General features: G+C 37.0%; 1 protein-coding gene and 1 non-coding gene across 5 annotated transcripts in view; one reads left to right on the top strand and one right to left on the bottom strand.

Moving 5' to 3' along the window:
- PPP1R12A (protein phosphatase 1 regulatory subunit 12A) overlaps positions 1-23,006 on the top strand; it is a 158,292-nt gene that overhangs the window by 69,510 nt on the left and 65,776 nt on the right. For all 4 annotated transcript variants that reach the window (XM_006142863.3, XM_006142864.3, XM_006142861.3 and 1 more), the window contains exons 4-8: positions 4,002-4,161; positions 11,270-11,414; positions 17,528-17,602; positions 19,354-19,442; positions 19,559-19,716. In XM_006142863.3, the coding sequence (XP_006142925.1) occupies positions 4,002-4,161; positions 11,270-11,414; positions 17,528-17,602; positions 19,354-19,442; positions 19,559-19,716 (627 nt within the window). The remainder of the gene's footprint in view (positions 1-4,001; positions 4,162-11,269; positions 11,415-17,527; positions 17,603-19,353; positions 19,443-19,558; positions 19,717-23,006) is intronic.
- LOC114006793 (U6 spliceosomal RNA) lies at positions 18,022-18,126 on the bottom strand. The gene has a single exon (XR_003548470.1). It is a non-coding gene; the product is annotated as a U6 spliceosomal RNA (small nuclear RNA).

Below are 23,006 nucleotides of genomic sequence, written 5' to 3'. Positions count from 1 at the left end.
AAGGGTTGCTCTTTTGAGTTTAATTTTCTTAAATAAGAAATTTTCTTTCTCATGTTTTAACTTCAAACTTGGGTTTATGTGCATGTGGCAGATATGAGCAGGACTTAGAGGTAGAAGGATGTAATTGCTGTGTAATTAGATGAAGATACCATGAAATTAAATAAATACAGAAATAAGTCATTTTTAATTTCAAATTTAGAAGAAACTTAGAACAGTAAAATATAATAAAAGAATGCTTGTGATTACAAAGACAGTAGGGATCAAGATAATAAAGAGGTACCTATCTTCAGGAAAATTAAATACAAACACACAGAAATAAGAGTTCAAAAACTAAGAAAATTGCCAACTTAATCATAGGGACAAGTCCGGAGTTGAATGTTATGCCCCAAAATTCAGTCGGAAAGATCGAACCACAACAATAGATTAAGTACATGAGACTGAACTGGTGAAATAGCATTTTACGACTTTTGACTAAAATATTGCTGATTTTCTTCTAGGCTTTATTGTCCAGTTTTAAAGATTTTAGTCCTGTCTTGAGCTCTTGATAGGTTCATGTACCTACCATTGGAACAGAATCCTAACATGTTTACTGGCTTTAAGTTTTAAGCAAAGTTCCTTAGCATTTCTTTGATTTATTAAAGTTAAAACTGCTTTTCTTGAAATTACCAGCTGAACTTGCTATTGAAAGTAGTTAGATTATTTAAGAAATTGTGTGATCAATAAAATGTGGTAGGGAAAAGGAATGGAAGACAACTATAGACACCAGGGATATTGTGAGAAGAGGGTGGGAACGGACAGAAGGTCAGAAATGGGGGGTGGGAGAATAATATATGAAACTAGAAATGGAAAATTATTGACAGTAACATGCATGATTAAGCCACTGTGTAGTATATTCTGGATGGGAAATCACATTTTGTATGCTTAGGGAATTAATGTAAATTAATTAATTAAAAAAACGTGTTTCAGGGAAAAAAAAAACCATGAAAACTTTTTCTTGAAATTTAAAAAAAAAAAAGGCATTTAAAAATACCTATTTGATGACTGTAGTAAACTATATAGCCCCAACTAGGTGCTCCTTTATAGTATGTTCATTCTACTCACTGAGGTTTATGCCTTAAGTCAGACTTGTGTTCATGGATATGTATATAGCAGCTGCACTTGCTATTGAAAATATTTAGATTAATTAAGATCTTTAGTGAATCAATAAAATATGGGGCGATGGGGGGCAAGGCATAGAAAGCAACCATGGATATCAGAGACAGTGTGGGAGGAGGGTGGGAGAAGGCAGAGGGTGAGAGATAGGGAATCAAGGATGGGAAAAGAAGCAAAATATACAAAAAACAAGAAACGGAAAATTCGTATGTTGATGTGCTTTATTGAGCCAATATACAGTGTATTCTTTATGGAAAATCTCATTTTATATGCTATAATGATGTATAGTAAATGAATATAAATAAATTTAAATTTAAACAATTAAAATTAAAAAGAGATACTTGTATTAAAAGACATAGTAAAACAATAAGCACAGGAAAATAAATCTAAGATAATCATTTAGTCTAACAGATAGTAACTCAAAATCTGGTAACTAATTGGATAGGGAGTAAAGGTAAGGTAAAGTGAGGAATTCAGGTGACTTCCAGGTGACCAGGTAAGTGTTAGTACCTAGTACATGAGGTACAAGACAGGAAGCAAGCAGATGGGTTGGGGGAAACTATTAAAAATTTAGTATAGAGTTTGAGATACCCATGGCATATTATTTTATATTACTCTCCTAGTCTTTTGGTTTTCTAGGCTAGATATCCAGTTTACTGACTACTTCATATTTCTGGCCAGATATCTGTCAGACATTTCAAACTTCACATTTCTGAAATTATGAAAGTTAACCTTTCCATTTGCTCAGGGCCCAAAATCTCTAACTTCTCTTTACTCCTACATCAGACTAACGATACATTTTGTTGATGTGCCTTAAAGGATTTCAAACTCATCATTCATTGCTACTGCCCTAGTTCAAGTTACCATCATCAGTTACCATCCACTGCCTGGAATATTGCAGTGTCCTCTAAATGGATATCTGGATTTCTACTCTTAACCTTTCAGCTTGAGTGATCCTCTTAAATTAAGTCAGATGTCACTCTGCTCATTGTCCTCAGTATATAAATATCGTGGCTTTTCCCCCCACCAGAGAGTACGTGTGATCAACAGGAGATAGGGAGGGAGGAAAAGTAAGAAAGCATCCCCATGATGGAGAATAGTCATGCCACAATCCCTTGTCCATTTTTCTGTCTTTTTGAGATATGGGTGTGCCTGCACATACACCTGGCTTGTTTTTCAAGCCACCAGGACTGTGACTGGGGTCCAGCCACCTTAACCACCACACCATGGGCTGGCCCCAAAATGATGATCACCTTTTTTTTTTTTTTTTTTTGAGTTATTTAATTTATTATTATTTTATAATTTGACCAGAGAGAAAGAAAAGTGAGAAAGCAAGCCACCAGGTCCAGGACTCAAGCCATGGTCAACCATGTAGGAGTCCAGTACCTTCACCACACCACCCCAGTCACCCCATCCTGCTCTCCTAAACAACATTTTATACAGGTTTTCACACCAAAACCTAGTAGTTCTTTCTTCTTCCTAGAATATTCTCCCACATAATAGTGTGGCAATTACTCTCTTTCTATAATGCTATCTTTTGCAGGCTATGTAAAATAACAAACCCTTCTCATTACTTTCTGTCCCTTTACCTTACTTTATTTTTCTTCACAGATATATCATCTTCTGCTATATAATAAGCTCACCTCCATACCTATAGTACCTAGTAAACTACCTGACACATAATCGGCACTCAATACATATTAAATTTATGGATGGATGGATGGATGGATGGGTAGATGGATGAATGAGTAAATGAATGAAAAAAATCCTAACCAAACAGTTGGATACATGGATGTGGATTATGGAGAGATCTTAGCTGAGGAGATAAGTATGTGTCTATATCCTTGTTTTTTATTCATTTATTCATTCATCATTCATTTAGTAAACAGTTAATTGATCCTGATCACTTTGTATCAGGTATTTTGCCAGAAAATGGGATTATAAGAAAGGCAATATCCTTACATTTAATAAGTTCATAGTCTTTTGGACTAAGAGATTGTACATGCATTGTGGTATATGCTCTTCATTATGGCAGTTGAAGCCATGAGTCAGCATGAGATAGGAATTTAAAGATTATTTTTTCTGTATTAATTTTTTCTCCCAAATATTGATTTTTTTTTTAAGGTAGGAGCTAGAGTGCTCTATTCATTATTGTTTTCTTCTACTTTTATCCCTTGAACCTAGCATGGTGCTTAATAAGTGCTTTTAATGAATTGACACCTATATAATTTCTAAAAATTAAGAAAAAATACTCCTCATGTTATGAAGAATGTACCATTGTGGAAAAGGAAAGGGAGTTTGATAGAAAGATAATCTGTTTTAAAGTCTGCTAAATTTTACATAGGACTTCCAAATTGAAGTGTTTAATAAATGTTTGTACCTACTACACTAGACTTCAGGGAGGCCAAAGTTAAGAGAACTGATCAAAACAATACCTAGAAAATTGAGACTTATTCATATATAATTGTTAAAAACTATTATTTTATCTCAATGGGAAATATTTAGATTTAAAAACTAAAAAGTAATGATTAGTAAAGATAAAAAGGAAACTAAAATAATATTGTGGGACAAAACTATTGGGTCATTAGGAAAGTCATAATGCATTTTTGCACAGAAAAATATGTCATGACTTTTCTGACAGCCAGTAAATAATTAGTAGAGAAGGCCAAATAACTACAATATTCTCACTTCTCTTTATTTAACCAACTTGTCAGCAGCCCAGTTTTCAAAAATACAATTTCACTTTCAACTTTTACTTAAACTTGAAATGTTTTGGATAAATTTATTTCTTGACATAGAAAGAACATTTTCTTTTAAGAAAGAAATAACAACTAATTTTATTTTATCAGGGGTTGATATAGAAGCAGCTCGAAAGGAAGAAGAACGAATAATGCTTAGAGATGCAAGACAGTGGCTAAATAGTGGCCATATAAATGACGTCCGGCACGCAAAATCCGGAGGCACAGCCCTTCACGTTGCAGCAGCTAAGGGCTATACAGAGGTTTTAAAGTAAGTACTGGGTTGTTTTTTTTTTTTTTTTTTCACATAGTCATCTTTCTACCTCTTTTCTACCTACATCTTATTTCTTTTATTGTTTCTTTTCTAAAATGCCTGCAGATAGGGGCCAGCAGGTAATATGGTGGTTAAGGTACTGGACTCCCACTTGGCTGACCACAGTTTAGGTCCCAGACCTGGCAGCTTGCTTTCTCACTTTCCCTTTCTCTCTCTCTGGTCAAATTAAAAATAATAATAATAATAAATAAAATTAAATAATCCTTTAAAACAAAACTTGCAAACATTATTCTTTTTTCTTTTTTTTTGGATAGCTTTTTCGCTATAGGGCGCGTGCGCTCATCAGACAGACAGAGAGATAGAAAGCGAGAAATCACCCCCCAGGGGTGATTGTCATGCTGCAGTCCCTTCTCCTCCATTCTCCTCTCGGGATCTTGGGCACACACACACATGTGCCTGGTGTGAGTTTTAAGCCACCGGGTCCGGGACGCAAACCGCAGTCAACTACTTGGGAGTCCAGTGACATAGCCATTACGCTAACTGCTGGTTCCCTGCAAACATTATTTTGAAACAGCTTTTAAAAGATTTTTTAATGTCTGTTTTAAGGAATAGAAAACTTCTTGAATATAATTGCTTACATTTCTGAAGTTTTTTTTCTTTCACTCTCAAATTTCAATTATTCTTTTTTTTCCAGTTGCAGTTTTCCAACAAGTTGAATTTAAGTGTCAGCAACTATTGTTATCTTTTAAACTAATAAATTATTATAGCATCATTGTCCCAGTAAACCTCCTTGAAACAGAGCTCATTTATTTTCAGTCAATTTTTTCTAACTTATACAATGCAGAAGTGTTGGCAATTACATGAAAAAAATTTTTAGTGCATAACTTTTGTTAAATGTACAAATCATTCATGGAAAATGCATTTTATGAAAAAACTATGCATGGATTTCAGAAACTCTTTGCACAAAAATAAACTCATACTTTAATTCCATTCTTCACAAATTTTTGATGTATCCTCATATGTGAAAGGAAATCAGACCAGTACTCAGCAAACCTTTATATTGCATCCTTTATATTGCTTCCAATCCACTAAGGCTTCTGATACCAGTCTTTCTTCCTTATTCTCTTTCATCAGTAAAATTAGAGAAACTTAAGTGGGTCACTTATTCCCAAGTTTCCTCCTCTTTTCTTTCTTTCTTAATTTTTGTTACCAGAGGATATGTATATTCATGAGTGGGAGAAAAAGCAACCCCCACCACACCCCCTTGAGGCTTGATAACACCCCAGTTGTCCCTTCTTCCTCCTTTCTCCATCCCATCAGAATTTGTGACACACGAATTCGTACCTGACCTAAGCTTCCAGAGCCAGGATGGTCAAACATGTGGGATCCAGCTTTGCACTGTGTTTAACCACTGTACTACAGGGCTGGCCTCTTCTCTTTTCAGTCTCTACCCTAGGAATTTAGGCCTTTTAGAACAGTAATGTTGCCTTGTAATTAGTTTTCTTGTAATTAGTTTCCTTATAATTAGTTTCTATCTTTTTCTCTCTAAGTCAAATTTCTTTAAAATTTCTGAATCCCATTAGCAGGTTACGGAATGAACATAATGAATTCCAAACAGCATTAAAAAAAAAAAAATAGGGAACCAGCAGTTAGCGTAATGGCTATGTCGCTGGACTCCCACGTAGTCGACCGCGGTTTGCGTCCTGGACCCAGTGGCTTAAAACTCACACCGGGCGTGTGTGCGTGCATGCCCAAGATCTCGAGAGGAGAATGGAGGAGAAGGGATTGCGGCGTGACCATCCCCCCTGGGGGATGATTTCTCGCTTTCTGTCTCTATGTCTCTCTCTGTCTGTCTGGCGAGCACATGCACACTACAGCAAAAAAAAAAAAAACCTCTCCAAAAAAAAAAAAAAGAAAATATCAGAGTATTTTGCATATAGTAAAGGTAATGACTATCAGAATATTTATTTCTGTAAACATATATGGTATATGAATTCTGGATTACATTATAAAATAGGTTATAGACTGCTTCCAAGTTAATCTTTGCAATTAAGTTGTCCAGGCTTTAAAAATCCTGTAAGATTCTCAGTGGCGATCAGGATAAATTTTAAACTTGTCAGCTTAGTACATAAGACCTTCATCATCTGGCCACCATCTTCTTTTAAGCTAAGTGGCCACCACTGCCATGATGTCTCAGTGCCTGCTCTTACTTCTATATAGCTGTCTGTATTCACCATCTCTTCATGGAGGTAAATTTCATTTAATCATTTCATGCAGTTCAAGGCTCTTAAGCATATGAAAAACATAAAAAGTTCAGCTTCATTCATCATAAAGTACAAATAAAGCTACAATGAGTTACCAATTTTTATCCATCATTATAGCAAAGTTTAATAAAACATTGAGCACACTGTGTTGGCAAGGTGTGGTGAGGAAAAGCGCTCTTACATTACTGGTGGAAATATAAATGAAAACAGAGCTCATTCTTATCAAAGCATTCTTTAACTCAGTGATTTTACCTCTAGGATTCTTTTTCTTTCTTTCTTTTTTTTTTTTTTTTTTACAGTTTTTACTCACGTAGGAAGTAAGTTAGGTCCTAGCAGCAGGGTGTGCTAGTAAGAGTAGGATAATGGTATTAAGTTATGGTGCATCCTTCCACTGGAATACTCTGTGGCAATTAAAAATAAGAATAGAAAATTTCCTTACATATTATGAAATGTCAAAATCAAGGATAGACAGATAAATCATTTGTATTTTTTTATTTCAAACTGTATTTGCTTTATGTGAATGAAATTTTTCTGTAAGGATTCAGTCAAAATTAATATAATGGTCTGATTGGTTCTGGGGAGGGAAGACTAGTTGGCTTAAGATTAGCAATGAGGGACCAGCAGTTACCATAAATGCTATGTCACTGGACTCCATGTAGTCGACCGTGGTTCGAGTCCCCGACCCGGTGGCTTAAACTCACACCAGGCACGTGTGCATGCGTGCCCAAGATCCTGAGAGGAGAATGGAGGAGAAGGGATTGCACTGTGGCCATCCCCCCTGGGGGGTGATTGCTCGCTTTCTGTCTCTCTGTCTCTCTCTGTCTGTCTGGCGAGCACATGCGCCCTATAGTGAAAACCTTAGCAATGAGAAAATAACTTTCCTAATACCCCTTTGTTCTTTTTCATTTTTAAACCTCATGAATGTATAACTTAGGAAAATAAATTTTTAAATATATGAAATTAAATATAAATAGATCTATTTTGAATGTAACTCTCTCCCCACTTGCCCTCCTTCCCAGAAACACAAACTTCTTTCAATTTGATTTTGATGCTTTTCAGTTCTGTACTCCTGTACTCCTATTACATCTCTGTAACAGAATCTATCCATGAAGGTTGATTTTTGTTTACTTTTGTCCTTCATTAAAAGTTCTTTGAGGGAACAACAGTTGGCGTAATGGCTATGTCTCTGGACTCCCATGTAGCTTACCAATGTTTGAGTCCCAGATCCAGTGCCTTAAACGCATGTCAGGCATATATGCATGCGTGCTCAAGATTCCGAGAGGAGAATGGAGGAGAAGGGGTTGTGGCGTGGCCATCCCCCCTGGGGGGTGATTTCTTACTTTCTGTCTGTCTGTCTGTCTTTCTGGCAAGCACACGCGCCATATAGCAAAAACCTCTCAAAAACAAAATAAAGCTCTTTGTGTATAGGTACTGTATATATATGTTTTTAAAGCATCTTTGTAGGGTCCAGCATATTCAGAGAATCATGTTTGCTGAAAAAAAACTTTCTATCCTCCTACCTTCCATAGTTGCCCAAGTACTTTTCCATAGACTCCCATGTACCTACAGTTTTATGTTGTTCAGGACATTGTTATAGTTTACATTTCCTAGTAGGAAGTATCTCTTTATTTTCTAGTGTTATTTCTGCCTCTGCCAATAAAACGTCTGATAATATGTGTTACTGGGGCTGTTTCTTTAATTTGAATCTCTTATATTGTCTAGCCTTTTCTTTGGATTGTGATTCTCAAATGTTGGTCTGCATACAGGTGACAGACAGTGATATGAGAATTATACAGGGGACTTATTAAAAATATCGATTGACAAGGATCATCTCTTGATATGCCAATTAATTGATTCTTTAACTTAGTGATTTTACCTCTAGGATTCTTTTTCTTTCTTTTTTTTTTTTTTTTTTTTTTACAGTTTTTACTCACGTAGGAAGTAAGTTAGGTCCTAGCAGCAGGGTGTGCTAGTAAGAGTAGGATAATGGTATTAAGTTATGGTGCATCCTTCCACTGGAATACTCTGTGGCAATTAAAAATAAGAATAGAAAATTTCCTTACATATTATGAAATGTCAAAATCAAGGATAGACAGATAAATCATTTGTATTTTTTTATTTCAAACTGTATTTGCTTTATGTGAATGAAATTTTTCTGTAAGGATTCAGTCAAAATTAATATAATGGTCTGATTGGTTCTGGGGAGGGAAGACTAGTTGGCTTAAGATTAGCAATGAGGGACCAGCAGTTACCATAAATGCTATGTCACTGGACTCCATGTAGTCGACCGTGGTTCGAGTCCCCGACCCGGTGGCTTAAACTCACACCAGGCACGTGTGCATGCGTGCCCAAGATCCTGAGAGGAGAATGGAGGAGAAGGGATTGCACTGTGGCCATCCCCCCTGGGGGGTGATTGCTCGCTTTCTGTCTCTCTGTCTCTCTCTGTCTGTCTGGCGAGCACATGCGCCCTATAGTGAAAACCTTAGCAATGAGAAAATAACTTTCCTAATACCCCTTTGTTCTTTTTCATTTTTAAACCTCATGAATGTATAACTTAGGAAAATAAATTTTTAAATATATGAAATTAAATATAAATAGATCTATTTTGAATGTAACTCTCTCCCCACTTGCCCTCCTTCCCAGAAACACAAACTTCTTTCAATTTGATTTTGATGCTTTTCAGTTCTGTACTCCTGTACTCCTATTACATCTCTGTAACAGAATCTATCCATGAAGGTTGATTTTTGTTTACTTTTGTCCTTCATTAAAAGTTCTTTGAGGGAACAACAGTTGGCGTAATGGCTATGTCTCTGGACTCCCATGTAGCTTACCAATGTTTGAGTCCCAGATCCAGTGCCTTAAACGCATGTCAGGCATATATGCATGCGTGCTCAAGATTCCGAGAGGAGAATGGAGGAGAAGGGGTTGTGGCGTGGCCATCCCCCCTGGGGGGTGATTTCTTACTTTCTGTCTGTCTGTCTGTCTTTCTGGCAAGCACACGCGCCATATAGCAAAAACCTCTCAAAAACAAAATAAAGCTCTTTGTGTATAGGTACTGTATATATATGTTTTTAAAGCATCTTTGTAGGGTCCAGCATATTCAGAGAATCATGTTTGCTGAAAAAAAACTTTCTATCCTCCTACCTTCCATAGTTGCCCAAGTACTTTTCCATAGACTCCCATGTACCTACAGTTTTATGTTGTTCAGGACATTGTTATAGTTTACATTTCCTAGTAGGAAGTATCTCTTTATTTTCTAGTGTTATTTCTGCCTCTGCCAATAAAACGTCTGATAATATGTGTTACTGGGGCTGTTTCTTTAATTTGAATCTCTTATATTGTCTAGCCTTTTCTTTGGATTGTGATTCTCAAATGTTGGTCTGCATACAGGTGACAGACAGTGATATGAGAATTATACAGGGGACTTATTAAAAATATCGATTGACAAGGATCATCTCTTGATATGCCAATTAATTTAGTAATACTAAAGTAGAGCTGGAGAATGTTTTTTGTTTGTTTGTTTTTTCCCCAATCAGGCTCTTCAGATGATTCTGTTAGAGAGCCAGGATTAGAAACAACTGCTTTAGATATTGTTAGGAAATAGGGGATTAATTGTTAAGCATAAATAAATGAATGGAGGGTTATATATTAGCTATCACTGCCACCTCCTATAGGTAAAAAGAAGCCCTTTTCAAGCTCAACATCTTGGAAAGTAAGGTAAAGGTCTACTAGATTTCATGAGTTGTCAAGTATTCAGTGTTCGCCTGTGTGTGTTTTAACTGTGATGTGAGTAATTGACAGACTTATTCTTTGCTCTCTGTGAGCTTAAATTTTTAAAAATAAAGAGTAATGTCAATATGTGGTTAGAAGGGCATACTAACATAATTTATACAATTCTTTGCATTGTGTTAAAACATGTTCCTGTTTTCTAGCATATTCATTATTGGAATATCTGCTTTCTACTCCTGCAGAAAAGTACACTCAACCTCTTGGAATTTGTGTTTTGCTTTGTTTTGTTCCTAACAAATTGTCATTTTTCTTGGAAAATTTTCCATGGGTAGACCTTTAAGTTTCATGAAAGCTTTTCCAAAGTTCTCCAACTACAAAGCAAGAAAAACTGCAAAATAAGCTTGTTTGATCTCAGTATAGTTTTACAACACATTTAGCCTGAGATGTCATGTCATATGGACACCCAAAGATGTTATCTGTAGTAAATCAGTTATACATATAAATTGTTTCATAAGTTTTTTATCTTACATTGAAAAATTCTGGGTGTTTCTGTGAAATTTTTATTTATAAATCATATTAACAAGAATTAATCAGTGTCACACCAAACCATAAGACCTGTAGACACTAGAAATTAATTAAAACTACATTATTGGGGCAAGCAGGTGGTTTGGTAGTTGGACCGATGGATCCCACATGGCCAACTCTGCAGTTCAAGTCCCAGACCTGGCAGATTGAGAGACTTGCCAGTTGTGTTCTCCCAAAAGGAGAATGGAGGAGAAGGGATTGCGTCATGGCATCACCCTTAGGGGGTGATTTCTCACTTTCCCCTTCTCTCTCTCTCTGTCTCTGAGAAGCTCACATGCCCTAAAGCAAAAATAAAAACAAACAAAAAACTACAATTATTAAGACAGTGACTCAAATTCCTCATTTTTCTGAGTGTTTTCTGAAAATTACTTTCTATTTGCTCTAATTTATTTGTTACAGGGAGAGGATATTTGAACTTAAGAGAAAATACATCTCAAATTTTGGTTAAATTGCATGGTATTAAGTTGTTGATCATGTTCGTTCTTTTTAGATTTTAAGGATTATCTAACTTACTATAATTTCTTTAGACTTTTAATACAGGCAGGCTATGATGTTAATATTAAAGATTATGATGGATGGACACCTCTTCATGCTGCAGCTCATTGGGGTAAAGAAGAAGCATGTCGAATTTTAGTGGATAATCTGTGTGATATGGAGATGGTCAACAAAGTGGTAAGCCTTTTAAATGCATTTTAATATTTAGAAATACAGTTTTAGTTTTAAAATATTATTAGGTATACATTTTATAATTGTGTAAAGTTTTATCAATTGTATAAAACAGTTTGTCTATCAATTTATTTATTAATAGTTTAAGTCTTTTAGCTACCATGTGAAGTGGGTTTGGCCTTTTTCTGTGAAGAAACAAATACTGGAGCCAGTAGGTGACATGGTGGTTAAGTGTGCTGGACTCCCACATGGCTGACCACAATTCAAGTCCCAGACCTGGTGGCTTGCTTTCTCTCTCTCTCTCTCTCTCTCTCTCTCTTACTCTGTCCCTCTCTAGTCAAATTTAAAAATTAATTAATTATTTATTTTTTAAAAAAGAAACAAATACTACTCTTTTAGTAATCATATTCTCATAACATACAGTGTAGATTTATATACTTGCATTGATGTTACATTCCTTTTTTTTGGCCATAGCCACATGCACATGCCAAAGAAAGACAGACAGAAGGAAAATGATAAATCACTCCCCGCCCCAGGGAGAATGACCACACTACCATTCCTTCTTCTCCATTCTCTTCTTGGGATTTTGGGCATGCACAAACATGCACCCTGCATGAATTTCAAACCATCGTGTCCAGGACTCAGACCACGATTGACTATGTGAGAGTCCGGTGCCTTAACCACCATGTCACTCCCAATGTTACATGCATAAGAATTTATGAGTTGGAAACTTTTTTTTTTTTTTTTTTGGAGAGATTTTCGCTATAGGGCGCGTGCGCTCGCCAGACAGACAGAGAGAGACATAGAGACAGAAAGCAAGAAATCACCCCCCAGGGGGGATGGTCACGCCGCAATCCCTTCTCCTCCATTCTCCTCTCAGGATCTTGGGCACGCACGCACACGCGCCCGGCATGAGTTCTAAGCTACCAGGTCCGGGACGCGAACCGCGGTCGACTACGTGGGAGTCCAGCGACATAGCCATTACGCTAACTGCTGGTTCCCGAAACTTTCTTTTTTTTTAGAGAGAGAGAGAGATTTTTGCGATAAGGTATGATTTTTGCTATAAGGTCCCAACTTTTGCATTTGTTTGTGAGTATTTTCCGCCATCACTGTTAAATCGAAACATATATAAAATAATGTTTCTAATAATCTTTAGTCTTCTTTCTTTTTTCTTTCTTTTTTTATTTGAAGAGAGACAGATAGATAGCCCAACAAGGTCTCCACTTAGAGATTCCACCCAAGTCTGAGCCAGACAAGACCATGGGCATGCACACATACTTGGTGTACATAAGGAGGTCCTGGAATACAAGTCCAGGACCTTCCCTGTATAGGGTGTAGTTGCATTACTACTGTGACGTACATGGCCCTGTGATAATCTTATTAGTTAACAAGTAGTAGTTCTTTATGTGGCCCTGTGATAATCTTAGTAGCTTACAAATAATAGTTACTTATTTTTTAAAATTATTTATTGATTTTATTATTACTATTTTTAAATTTGCTATAGGGCACATACACTCACCAGTCAAAGACAAAAAGAGAGAGAGAACAAAAGTGAGAAAGCAAACCACCAGGTCTGGGACTTGAACCATGGTCAGCCATAGTGGGAATCTAGCACCTTAACCACTATGCTACCTGCTGGCCCTCACGTGGTAGTTCTTTATGTGACTTAGATAGTGAGATCTTATAACAGGTAAATAGAGTAAAAACTGTAAAGGTTTATGCCAGATCAGATTATTGAGATGAAACATCTAGTCTTCTGGTTTTGCATAGGAGTAAACAGTTGAGTGAGATAAATTATTTATTTAGTGTCACACAACTAGCTAGAAGGAAGGAGGAAACAAATGTCATACAAATGTTTCACAAAATCATGGAAGGATTCAGGTTATCAAGTTTCTTGTTAGAGTTTTCTCCTCTGCTCCTTTTCAGATATATCAGTCTGTTGCCACTGTCCCCAGTATTCCTGTCCATCCCCTCATACTCCTATAGTTAGAGAACTCAAACCACATCCTCTCTAGTGAGCACAATTACCCGTCCACAGAATATTCTTTGCTTATTGTATTACTGTTTCATAATAATAAGTGGAAATAAATAAATAACTATTTTTTTAAGTATTGGGTTGTCAGAAAAGTCATGACATACTTTTTCTACTTTTTTATGCAAAATGTGTCATGACTTTTCCCTATAACCCATTATATACATAAGAAATATACAGAAAAGAAAGTCATAGGAAGTAGTGAAAATCTTTAGAAAAGTCAAGATACAAAAGGTTTGAGATGAATCTGTCTATAAATTTAGCTTTGTATTTATATATAAGTACAAAAATCTTTAGTCAGAAATTTTAGTCAACACTTTCAGGAATTTACTTTCTCTATTATAAAGTTGTCTGTTTTGTAATCAGCATTAGAAGGCATATAAATGTTGATATTCTTTTATGTAAAATGTCAGCAAATTTTAGCTAAATAATTGATGTTTCCTCTTCTATGTACAAGTTCCCCTTCCCTTCAGCTGGGATTTTTCCTAAAGAAATTAGTGGATATCTATTACCTTTCCAAACTGTTTCGTATTCCTGTCTCTCTCAAGCAGTCCCCCCTAAAGGCTGTTTGCCCACTGACATGGGCAGTGCCCATCATTGGTTCAATTAGTAATAATGGTCTTCCAGATAAGCACCAATAGAGAGATTCAATTAAAAGCTTGGAATTCCCCAAGCTTATATCACTTTGTAGTTAATAAACATGTTGTATTTTACCAGTGTGCTAGGGGAGCATACACAATTATAGTATATATGAAAAATTATTTTGTTTTACATCTGTCTATAATTGTCTAATTCCTATACCATTCAATTTATCATAACAGAGTAAATGTTAGTTTTTTAAATCCTTTTATTCCTGTATTACTATGATAACATAGTCATATGTCACTCTGAATTTTGTTTAATATCTCATCCCTTCATGCCATTATGTTAGTGGATCTTTATATACTCCTAAAAGAATTACGACCCATATTTCCTGAGAATTTTATAGTTTCAGACCTTTTTTCACATATATTACATATTATGTTGCCTATTAACAACCCTAAGAAAATATTCAGGTCTTTGCAAATTCAGGAACACGATCAGAGAAGTTGAGTAATTGTTCTCAAGTCCTGATAATTTTTTTTCTTATTCTACTATGTTCTTTTTTAAATAATTATGTATTTAATCTTGAGTATTATTATTATTTTTATTTGTTATAGGGCACATGTGCTCACCAGAGAGAGGAGAGAGAAAGGGAAAGTGAGAAAACAAGCTACCAGGTCCAGGACTCAAACCACGGTCAGCCATGTGGGAATCCAGCCATTGTGTTTTTTTTTTTTTTTTTTTTTTTTTTCTTTAGGGTGTATGCCCTCCGACAGAGAGACAGAGAGATAGAAAGTGAGAAATCACCCCCCTTGGGGGATGGCCACACTGCAATCCCTTCCCCTCCATTCTCCTCTCGGAATCTTGGGCATGCATGCACACGCACCTGGCGTGAGTTTAAGCCACTGGGTCTGGGACTTGAACCACAGTTGACTACATGGGAGTCCAGCTACTTAGCCATTATGCTAACTGCTGGTCCCTCCCCCCCTTTTTTTTTGTTTTTGAAACCTATAGTAATGGAAGTTTTTTTGAATTTCTTTCATGCTCACCAGATAGAAACAGAGAGGGAGAGGGAAAGTAGAAATCACTCCCCTAGAGAGGGGGTTGGAAGAATGACCATGACGCAATTTCTTCTTTTCCATTCTCCTTTTGAGAGTTTTTGGGCATCCGCACACAAACACTTGGCATGATTTTCACGCTTCACGGTCAGACCGCAATCTGCCATGTGAGATCAACACCTGCATTCCAGTCAACTGGATTCCCACATGGCTGACTACAATTCAAGTCCTGGACCAGCAGCTTGAAAATCACAAATGGAGGGAACCAGCAGTTAGCGTAATGGCTATGTCGCTGGACTCCCACGTAGTCGACCGCGGTTCGTGTCCCGGACCCGGTGGCTTAAAACTCACGCCGGGCGCGTGTGCGTGCGTGCCCAAGATCCCGAGAGGAGAATGGAGGAGAAGGGATTGCGGCGTGGCCATCCCCCCTGGGGGTGATTTCTCGCTTTCTGTCTATCTCTGTCTGTCTGGCGAGCACACGCGCCCTATAGCAAAAACCTCTCCAAAAAAAAAGTCTACATGGAAGTAGAGAAAAATGTTCTAAAAATAAATATTTAGAGATTTTGGTCTCATTAACTTATTTACCATCTAAAACATGCTTGCTAACATTGTATTTCATCATAAATTGTCATGGATTTTAAATATAAAAGTTTTTTTCTTCTTTATTTTTAAAAATTGTTTAATTCATGTTCCTAAATACTTTTCCTTTTTAAATATTAACCAATTCTTCTAGTTGGAATTTCTCTTAATGCATTAATACAGTGATTAGCAGCCTAATTTTTAGTTTTTGGTATCTGTCATTTTAAAGATTTAAATGAATTTAAACAAAGCTATTTCTGTTACTAATGGACACAAAGATTTTTCTTTACCCTTGTTCTTTCTCTCTCTAAAGAAAGTTTATTCTTATTTTCTATAAGGACAAATATGACAGATTTTCCCCTTTCCCTTCATTATCTTTGTGACCTTGGGGAAATACTGTACACTCAGCTTTAGTTTTCTCATCTGTATTATGAGAATCATAAGAATACTTATTCCAGCTGTGTCATTGGTTGTTGTGCAGATGAAGGAAAAAAAAAAGAAAGATTATACCTACAAAAGCAATTAAGTTAGATTGAGAAAAATAGAATGAAGAGACTGTGAAGTTGTGACTTAAACAACCAGTGGCTCTAGTTTAAGCCATTTAACTGGCACTTTAGTGGTTCTGGTAACTTACATGTATTAAGCTGATTTTTTAAGCAGCCTTTTCTTTTTCTCCTTAGATAATTCTCATTGATAGTTATTTTCTCATATCCTAGCACTGTGTCCTCCATGCAGTTGTTTCCCGATCACTTTGAGAGACTCTTGTTTATATATCATACTCCATTTGTATTTGTTAGTGGTGCATTATGGTAGTTAATAATCTAATCATCTTTTCTGGGCTTTTTTTTTTTTTTTTTAAGAGGTTTTTGCTATAGAGTGCATGCACTCGCTAGAAAGACAGACAGAGACAGAGAGACAGAAAGCGAGAAATCACCCCCTGGGAAAATGGCCATGCCGCCATCCCTTCTCGCCCATTCTCCTCTTGGGATCTTGGGCACGCATGCACACATGCCCAGCATGAGTTTAAGCCGCCGGGTCTGGAACTTGAACCACAGTCAACTACATGGGAGTCCAGCGACATAGCCATTATGCTAACTGCTACTCCCAATAATCTAATCATCTTTATAACTTCACAGTGGTTAGCTTTGGAACTGTCCTATTGACTGGTTAAAAGAACATGCTTAAGTATCTCAAGTTAGGTTGATGGATGTGCTTTTTTGAAAGTACAAATTTTTCTCTTTGTAGACATATTTTACTTTAGTTTTTATTGGTGATTATTGTAACCCCATGCGTTTAACTCCTACAAAAATTTAATTACACTTCAAGAAAGTTTTTAAATTAGAGTATTTTATTCACAAGAAGTGTTAATTACAAATATAAAACCATTATGATGGTGTACAGTTCTGTGAATGCCTTAAAACCATTGAATTGTACACTTATGTGGGTCTTTTGTATCATTTATGAATTATATCTCAATTTCATTACCAAAAAAAAAAAATAATAAGGATGATGTTCTCAGAGCCAAGATGTCATGGTGATTAAGGCGATGGACCCCCACATGTCTGACTATGGTTCAACTCCCAGACCTGGCAGCTTGCTTTCTCTCTTTCTCTCTCGTGAGCACATGAGCCCTATAGCAAATTTAAAAATAATAGCAAAAAGAAATAAGGAGGTATTCTCAGATGTAGTTTTCTTTCTCATGTGGATTTCTGGCATATCTCTTTAAAGTTCTATGCACTATGTCATAATAATGAGCATAAAAAAAATTGTGATTCCTTTTTATATAATCATGCATAATTACTAAAGACATTTTACAATTTACTGATTTTTTTTTTCTTACTATCATCTCCCTTTTGTTTCCTATATAGGGCCAGACTGCCTTTGATGTAGCTGATGAAGACATTCTAGGATATTTAGAAGAGTTACAAAAGAAACAAAATCTGGTATGTTTGAGAACTGTCTAAAAATGACCTATATTGATGAATTCTTTTATAGTTTTGCATTTCAGACAGTTAGCAGTATTTTTGTGATGTTTTGTATCTTTTAGTTTTGCTATTCTTAGTAATCAAATAACGAAAGCAGTTAATAAATTGGTGGTGGTGATATTTAGTCTTTTGTATCACCCCTTACCATTTCTACTAGGTTGTCAGGGAAGTCATGACATATTTTTCTTTGCAAAAATGCTTCATGACTTTGCCAACAATCTATTTCTTCTTCACAACATTAGTACTTATATAATGTATATATTCTCAAGAATAACACATTCTTCTAATTTCTTTTTTTTTTTGCATGTTTAACAATCTTTAACTCAAATGTAAAAGTTCCATACAAGCCATTTATAGGACTTGGGATATGTTCTTAAAAAAATATGGAACGCTTCACGAATTTGCGTGTCATCCTTGCGCAGGGGCCATGCTAATCTCTGTATCGTTCCAGTTTTTAGTATATGTGCTGCCAAAGCGAGCACACATTCTTCTAATTTCTTAGAAAGTTTTTTAAAAGGTAGAGACTAGAAAATGTCAGATTTAAGGGACAGCTGATCGCATAGCAGTTATGTCGCTGGACTCCCACATTTCCAACCAGAGTTCAAGTCCTAGACCCTGTGGCTTCAGAATCACACCGGGCATGTGTGCATGCATGTTCAAGATCCTGGGAGGAGAATGGAGGAGAAGGGATTGTGGTATAGCCATCCTCCCTGGGGGGGGTGATTTCTCATTTTCCCTCTCGCTATCTCTTCCTCCTTTTCCGGTGAGTGCACATGCCCCATGCCAAAAACCTCTTTTAAAAAAGTCAGATTTCTTTTTATTTATTTATTTTTTTAAAAAAAAGATTTTACAGGGCACTTGTGCTCACTGGAGAGTGAGAAACAAGAGGGAAAGTTAGAAATCACCTTCCAAGGGGGATGGCCACGTCGAAGTCCCTTCTCCTCCATTCTCCTCTCGTAAGCTTGGCAGACACTCACACACACATGCTGGATATGATTTTGAAGCCATTGGTCTGGGACTCGAACCATGGTCAGCCTTGTGGGAGTCTAGCAACGTAACTCCTACGTCATCTGCTAGCCTCAAAAAGTCAGATTTCTAATAGCTGGCCTTAGATAAGCAAAGGGTTAATGTAAGTAGGAAACAGGTTTTTAAATACAATTCCATCAGTTATCGTAAGTAGTTAGTGGACCTTAACTTTGTCTGTGAACTGAAGTGGGGAGCAGATTTGAAAAATTCAATTTAGTCCCGTATGGGCTTTTTTAACGTTCAAGTCCTTTTTATTCTTTATCTATACTTACTCTTTTCCAAGTAAAACTTGAATCTCTTATTACTTGTTTTGTTTACTGTTTGAAAAGTTACTTTGGGGGGACCAGCAGTTAGCGTAATGGCTATGTCGCTGGACTCCCACGTAGTCAACCGCGGTTCGCGTCCTGGACCCGGTTGCTTAAAACTCACACCGGGCACGTCTGCGTGCGTGCCCAAGATCCCAGGAGGAGAATGGAGAAGGGATTGCGGCATGACCATCCCCCCTGGGGGGTGATTTCTCGCTTTCTGTCTCTATGTCTCTCTCTCTCTGTCTGGCAAGCGCACACGCCCTATAGTGAAAAAAACCTCTCCAAAAAAAAAAAAGTTACTTTGGTATTATTTTAAACTGTGCTTTACTAATTAAGTTTTTTTATTGGTATTCTTATCCCTGTAAATAACTTTAGCTCCACAGTGAAAAACGGGATAAGAAATCTCCACTAATTGAGTCAACAGCAAATATGGACAATAATCAGTCACAGAAGACCTATAAAAAGTGAGTAAGATATTAAAGTATGTTTTCTTATTGTTATAAATGAGTTGGCATAAAAGTCAAAGGCATGATTGTCATTGATCTGGGAAAAAGCATTTGAAGGCTATTTCCTTTTACAGCAAAGAGACATTGATTATCGAACCAGAGAAAAATGCATCCCGTATTGAATCTCTGGAACAAGAAAAGGTTGATGAGGAAGAAGAAGGGAAGAAAGATGAATCTAGCTGCTCAAGTGAAGAAGACGATGAAGATGACTCAGAATCAGAAGCTGAAACAGGTAAACTTTGGAGGATAAATGAATTTTCACTGAATTTTGTTGCAGTGTAAAGACAATATCAGTCTTAATTTTTAAGCTTTGGACAGATTGGCTACTTGTACAGTTGCCTGTCAAGTCAGTAAATTACCTTTAGTAAGTATCATAAACTTGGATTTAGTTGTGAACCATTCTCTAATTATCCAGAGGCTCTTGTTCACCTGTGTTTTGCCAGCCCATATTTAGATCTGAAGAAGGTATGAAGACTTATAAGACCTCCTTAGGATGGTAGCTGTAGGGTGTGAATGGGTTCTCAGAGTTTAAAAATGCTCCTGCTGCTTTAGGAGGCCTAAAAGTCCATTAGCTCACCCAGCAGCAGCTTGAATTTTGTCTAATAGTAAAATAGAGACTGAATTAAGATACTTTCCTGTAAAGAAATGGGGAACTTTGCTTTGTTTTGAGAAATAAGATAGAGAAAAATAATAATACTTATATTTCAACTACAAAGACATAACACTTAACAGATAGTTACATTCAGTATATTTGCTTCAACATTTTTTAGAAAGAATTAAAATATTACAGTTTTCTGTAGCCACCTGCTCTAATCCATTTCTTTCCCTCCTGAAAGTAATCATTATCATGAGTTTTTTCTATAATATTCTGTACTTTTATACTCTTATATATTGTAAGTAATTTATAGCAATTAATATTATTTTGCATTTTATTTTTATATTCTAGAAATTGTGTTGCATCATTTTTACTCAAGAGCTAATTTTTTAAAGTGTTGACGAATCTACTTCTCTAACTTTATATAACTTATTGTTAATTTTATGTAATATTCCATTGAATAAATCTGTTACCCTTGTTTTATTTAATTTATTGATTTTTTAATTGCCAGAGGATACATGTGCTTGCAGGAACAAAGAGAGAGAGGAAGAGGGGGAGAGCATCCCATCCCCATGGGGGCATGGTCACACTACAGTCCTTTCTTCACTTCTCCATCCTGCTAGGATTTGGGGCACACATGTACATGCCCAGCATGTTTAAGCCACTAGGGCTGGGATTCAAACCACAGGGGGCCATACGGAGTCCAAGTCCCTTAACTAGGAGGCTGTGGGGCCTACTCTTTTTTATTTTTTTATTTTTTATTTTTTTGGTTAGATAAGGTCTTGCTATTTCCCAGTCACTTGAATATTCAGTCACTTGAATAGTTCAGACTACAAGTGCATGCTACAGCATCCTACTTTGGCCTCAGCCTGCCAAGTTAACAGCCTTTACCAGTGTGTATAGCTGTGGCTGGGCTGTATGCAATTTCCTTCTGATGTATATTTATCTTATTCCCTTTTTTTGTTTGTTTAAAATAATGCTACAGTGATCAGGCTTCCTGAGTATGCATCTAAGAGATTCTCTAATGGAATTAGAAATAGAATTTTGAGGGTCAGCTAATGACATGGAATTTAAGGTGGCTGGATTCCACATAGCTGACTACAGTTTAAGTCCTGGGCCAGGCAGCTTGAAGAACATGCTGGGCACATATCTATGCACGCCTGAAATCCCAAGAGGAAAATGGAGAAGGGACTGTGGTGTGGCCATCTCACCTGGGGGATGCTTTCTCACTTTCCCACTATCTCTTTCTGTCTCTGTCAGTGTCCAGTGAGTGCACATGCCCTATGGCTAAATAAATAAATAAAAATTTAAAGAAGTTGAATTTTGAAATACTTCTGAATGGCATGAAGTACCTATATTGCCAACTGTGAATTGCATAACTTGATTTTTTTTTTTTCCCTTTTTAATTTTGCCAGAGGGCACACGTGCTTAGGGGAGGGATATACGGGAATGAGAAAACACACCTCATGGAGAATGATCACACCACAGTCCCTTCTCTATTCCTTCCCCCCTTTCAGGATTCTGGGTACACAGGCTCATGCACCCAATATGTTTCTTAAGCCACCTGATGTGGGACTCAAACCCATAGCCCTGCGGATTCAGCTTCCTTTAACCACCGTACCACCAGCTGACTTGTAACCTGGCATTTAATATACACATTTATCAGAAGAAAATGATATACCCTATTAAGTCATTCATTCATTTTTCTGTTTCTTTCATAAATGAGAGAGACAGAGATACAGCATAACACCCAACAGGGTGTTAATGCTATGTATGATTCACCCCCAGTTTCGGCCAGCCTCAGATCATGGGCACATATATGTCTAGAATCCCCAGGGAGGTTTCTAGACTTGAACCAGCAGTCATCCCTTGTGAGTCAGGCTTATAGAGCATCACATTTTACCATTATACCACTGTTCAACCTCCCCATTAAGATTTTTTTAATCAGTGAAAAAAACTAATCATTATCAGGACAAGTTTAGTGGTCACTGGTAGATACAAATTGATAAGATTTTTTAGAATCCTATATTTCCTCTAGACACACTTTTGAATCATTTTAGTTTTACTCACTCAGCGAGATAAATATCCTCTAAGAAAATGTGAAAAGGCTAAGGGACCCACTCCCTGGCTTAGCTAGTGCTCTGACAACGCTCAAGAGTAGCCAAATCTCATGTGTGACTGTGGTTCACATCCTCAATCCAGTAGGCCTGAAACACACTGCACATGAGCACATGTGCCCGGGTTCAGGTGGACTGAAAGACTGGAGGAGGGGGATCCCAGTGTGACCAGACCCTCTGGAAGGTGCTTATCTCTGTCTGTCACTTTGTCTCTCCCTCCTTTACTCTTATGTGCACATGCTCTACCATTAATAAAGAAACTTTTATTTATTTAATTTTTTTTGGCCTATAAGCAGTATGTACTTGAATTCATCTCTTCCTTGTGACCCCCCCCCCATTCTCCTCTCAAGATTTTGGGCACAGATGTACACATGCCTGGCATGTTTTTCAAGCCACCGGATCCGAGACGTGAACTACACAGTTAGCCATGTGGAATCCAGCCACCTTACCCACCATACCACCTGGCTGCCACTCCTATACAATTTTTTTGAATGAGAAAATAAGATTTACTGAAGAAATGTGTCAGGAAACATACCAGTAATTGTTTCTCATTAAAAAAAAAAACAGGGACCAGCAGTTAGCGTAATGGCTATGTTGCTGGACTCCTATGTAGTCGACCACGGTTCGCGTCCCAGACCTGGTGGCTTAAACTCACGTCTGGTGCGTGTGCATGCGTGCCCAAGATCCTAAGAGAAGAATGGAGGAGAAGGGATTGTGGCGTGGCCACCCCCCTGGAGGGTGATTTCTCGCTTTCTGTCTCTCTGTCTGTCTGGCGAGCGCACGCGACGTATCGCGAACAACCATCACAAA

Source organism: Tupaia chinensis, unplaced genomic scaffold (genome assembly GCF_000334495.1).
Source record: "Tupaia chinensis unplaced genomic scaffold, TupChi_1.0 Scaffold000085_1, whole genome shotgun sequence".
NCBI classification, from domain to species: domain Eukaryota; kingdom Metazoa; phylum Chordata; class Mammalia; order Scandentia; family Tupaiidae; genus Tupaia; species Tupaia belangeri.
This window is presented reverse-complemented; position numbering and strand designations above follow the sequence as displayed.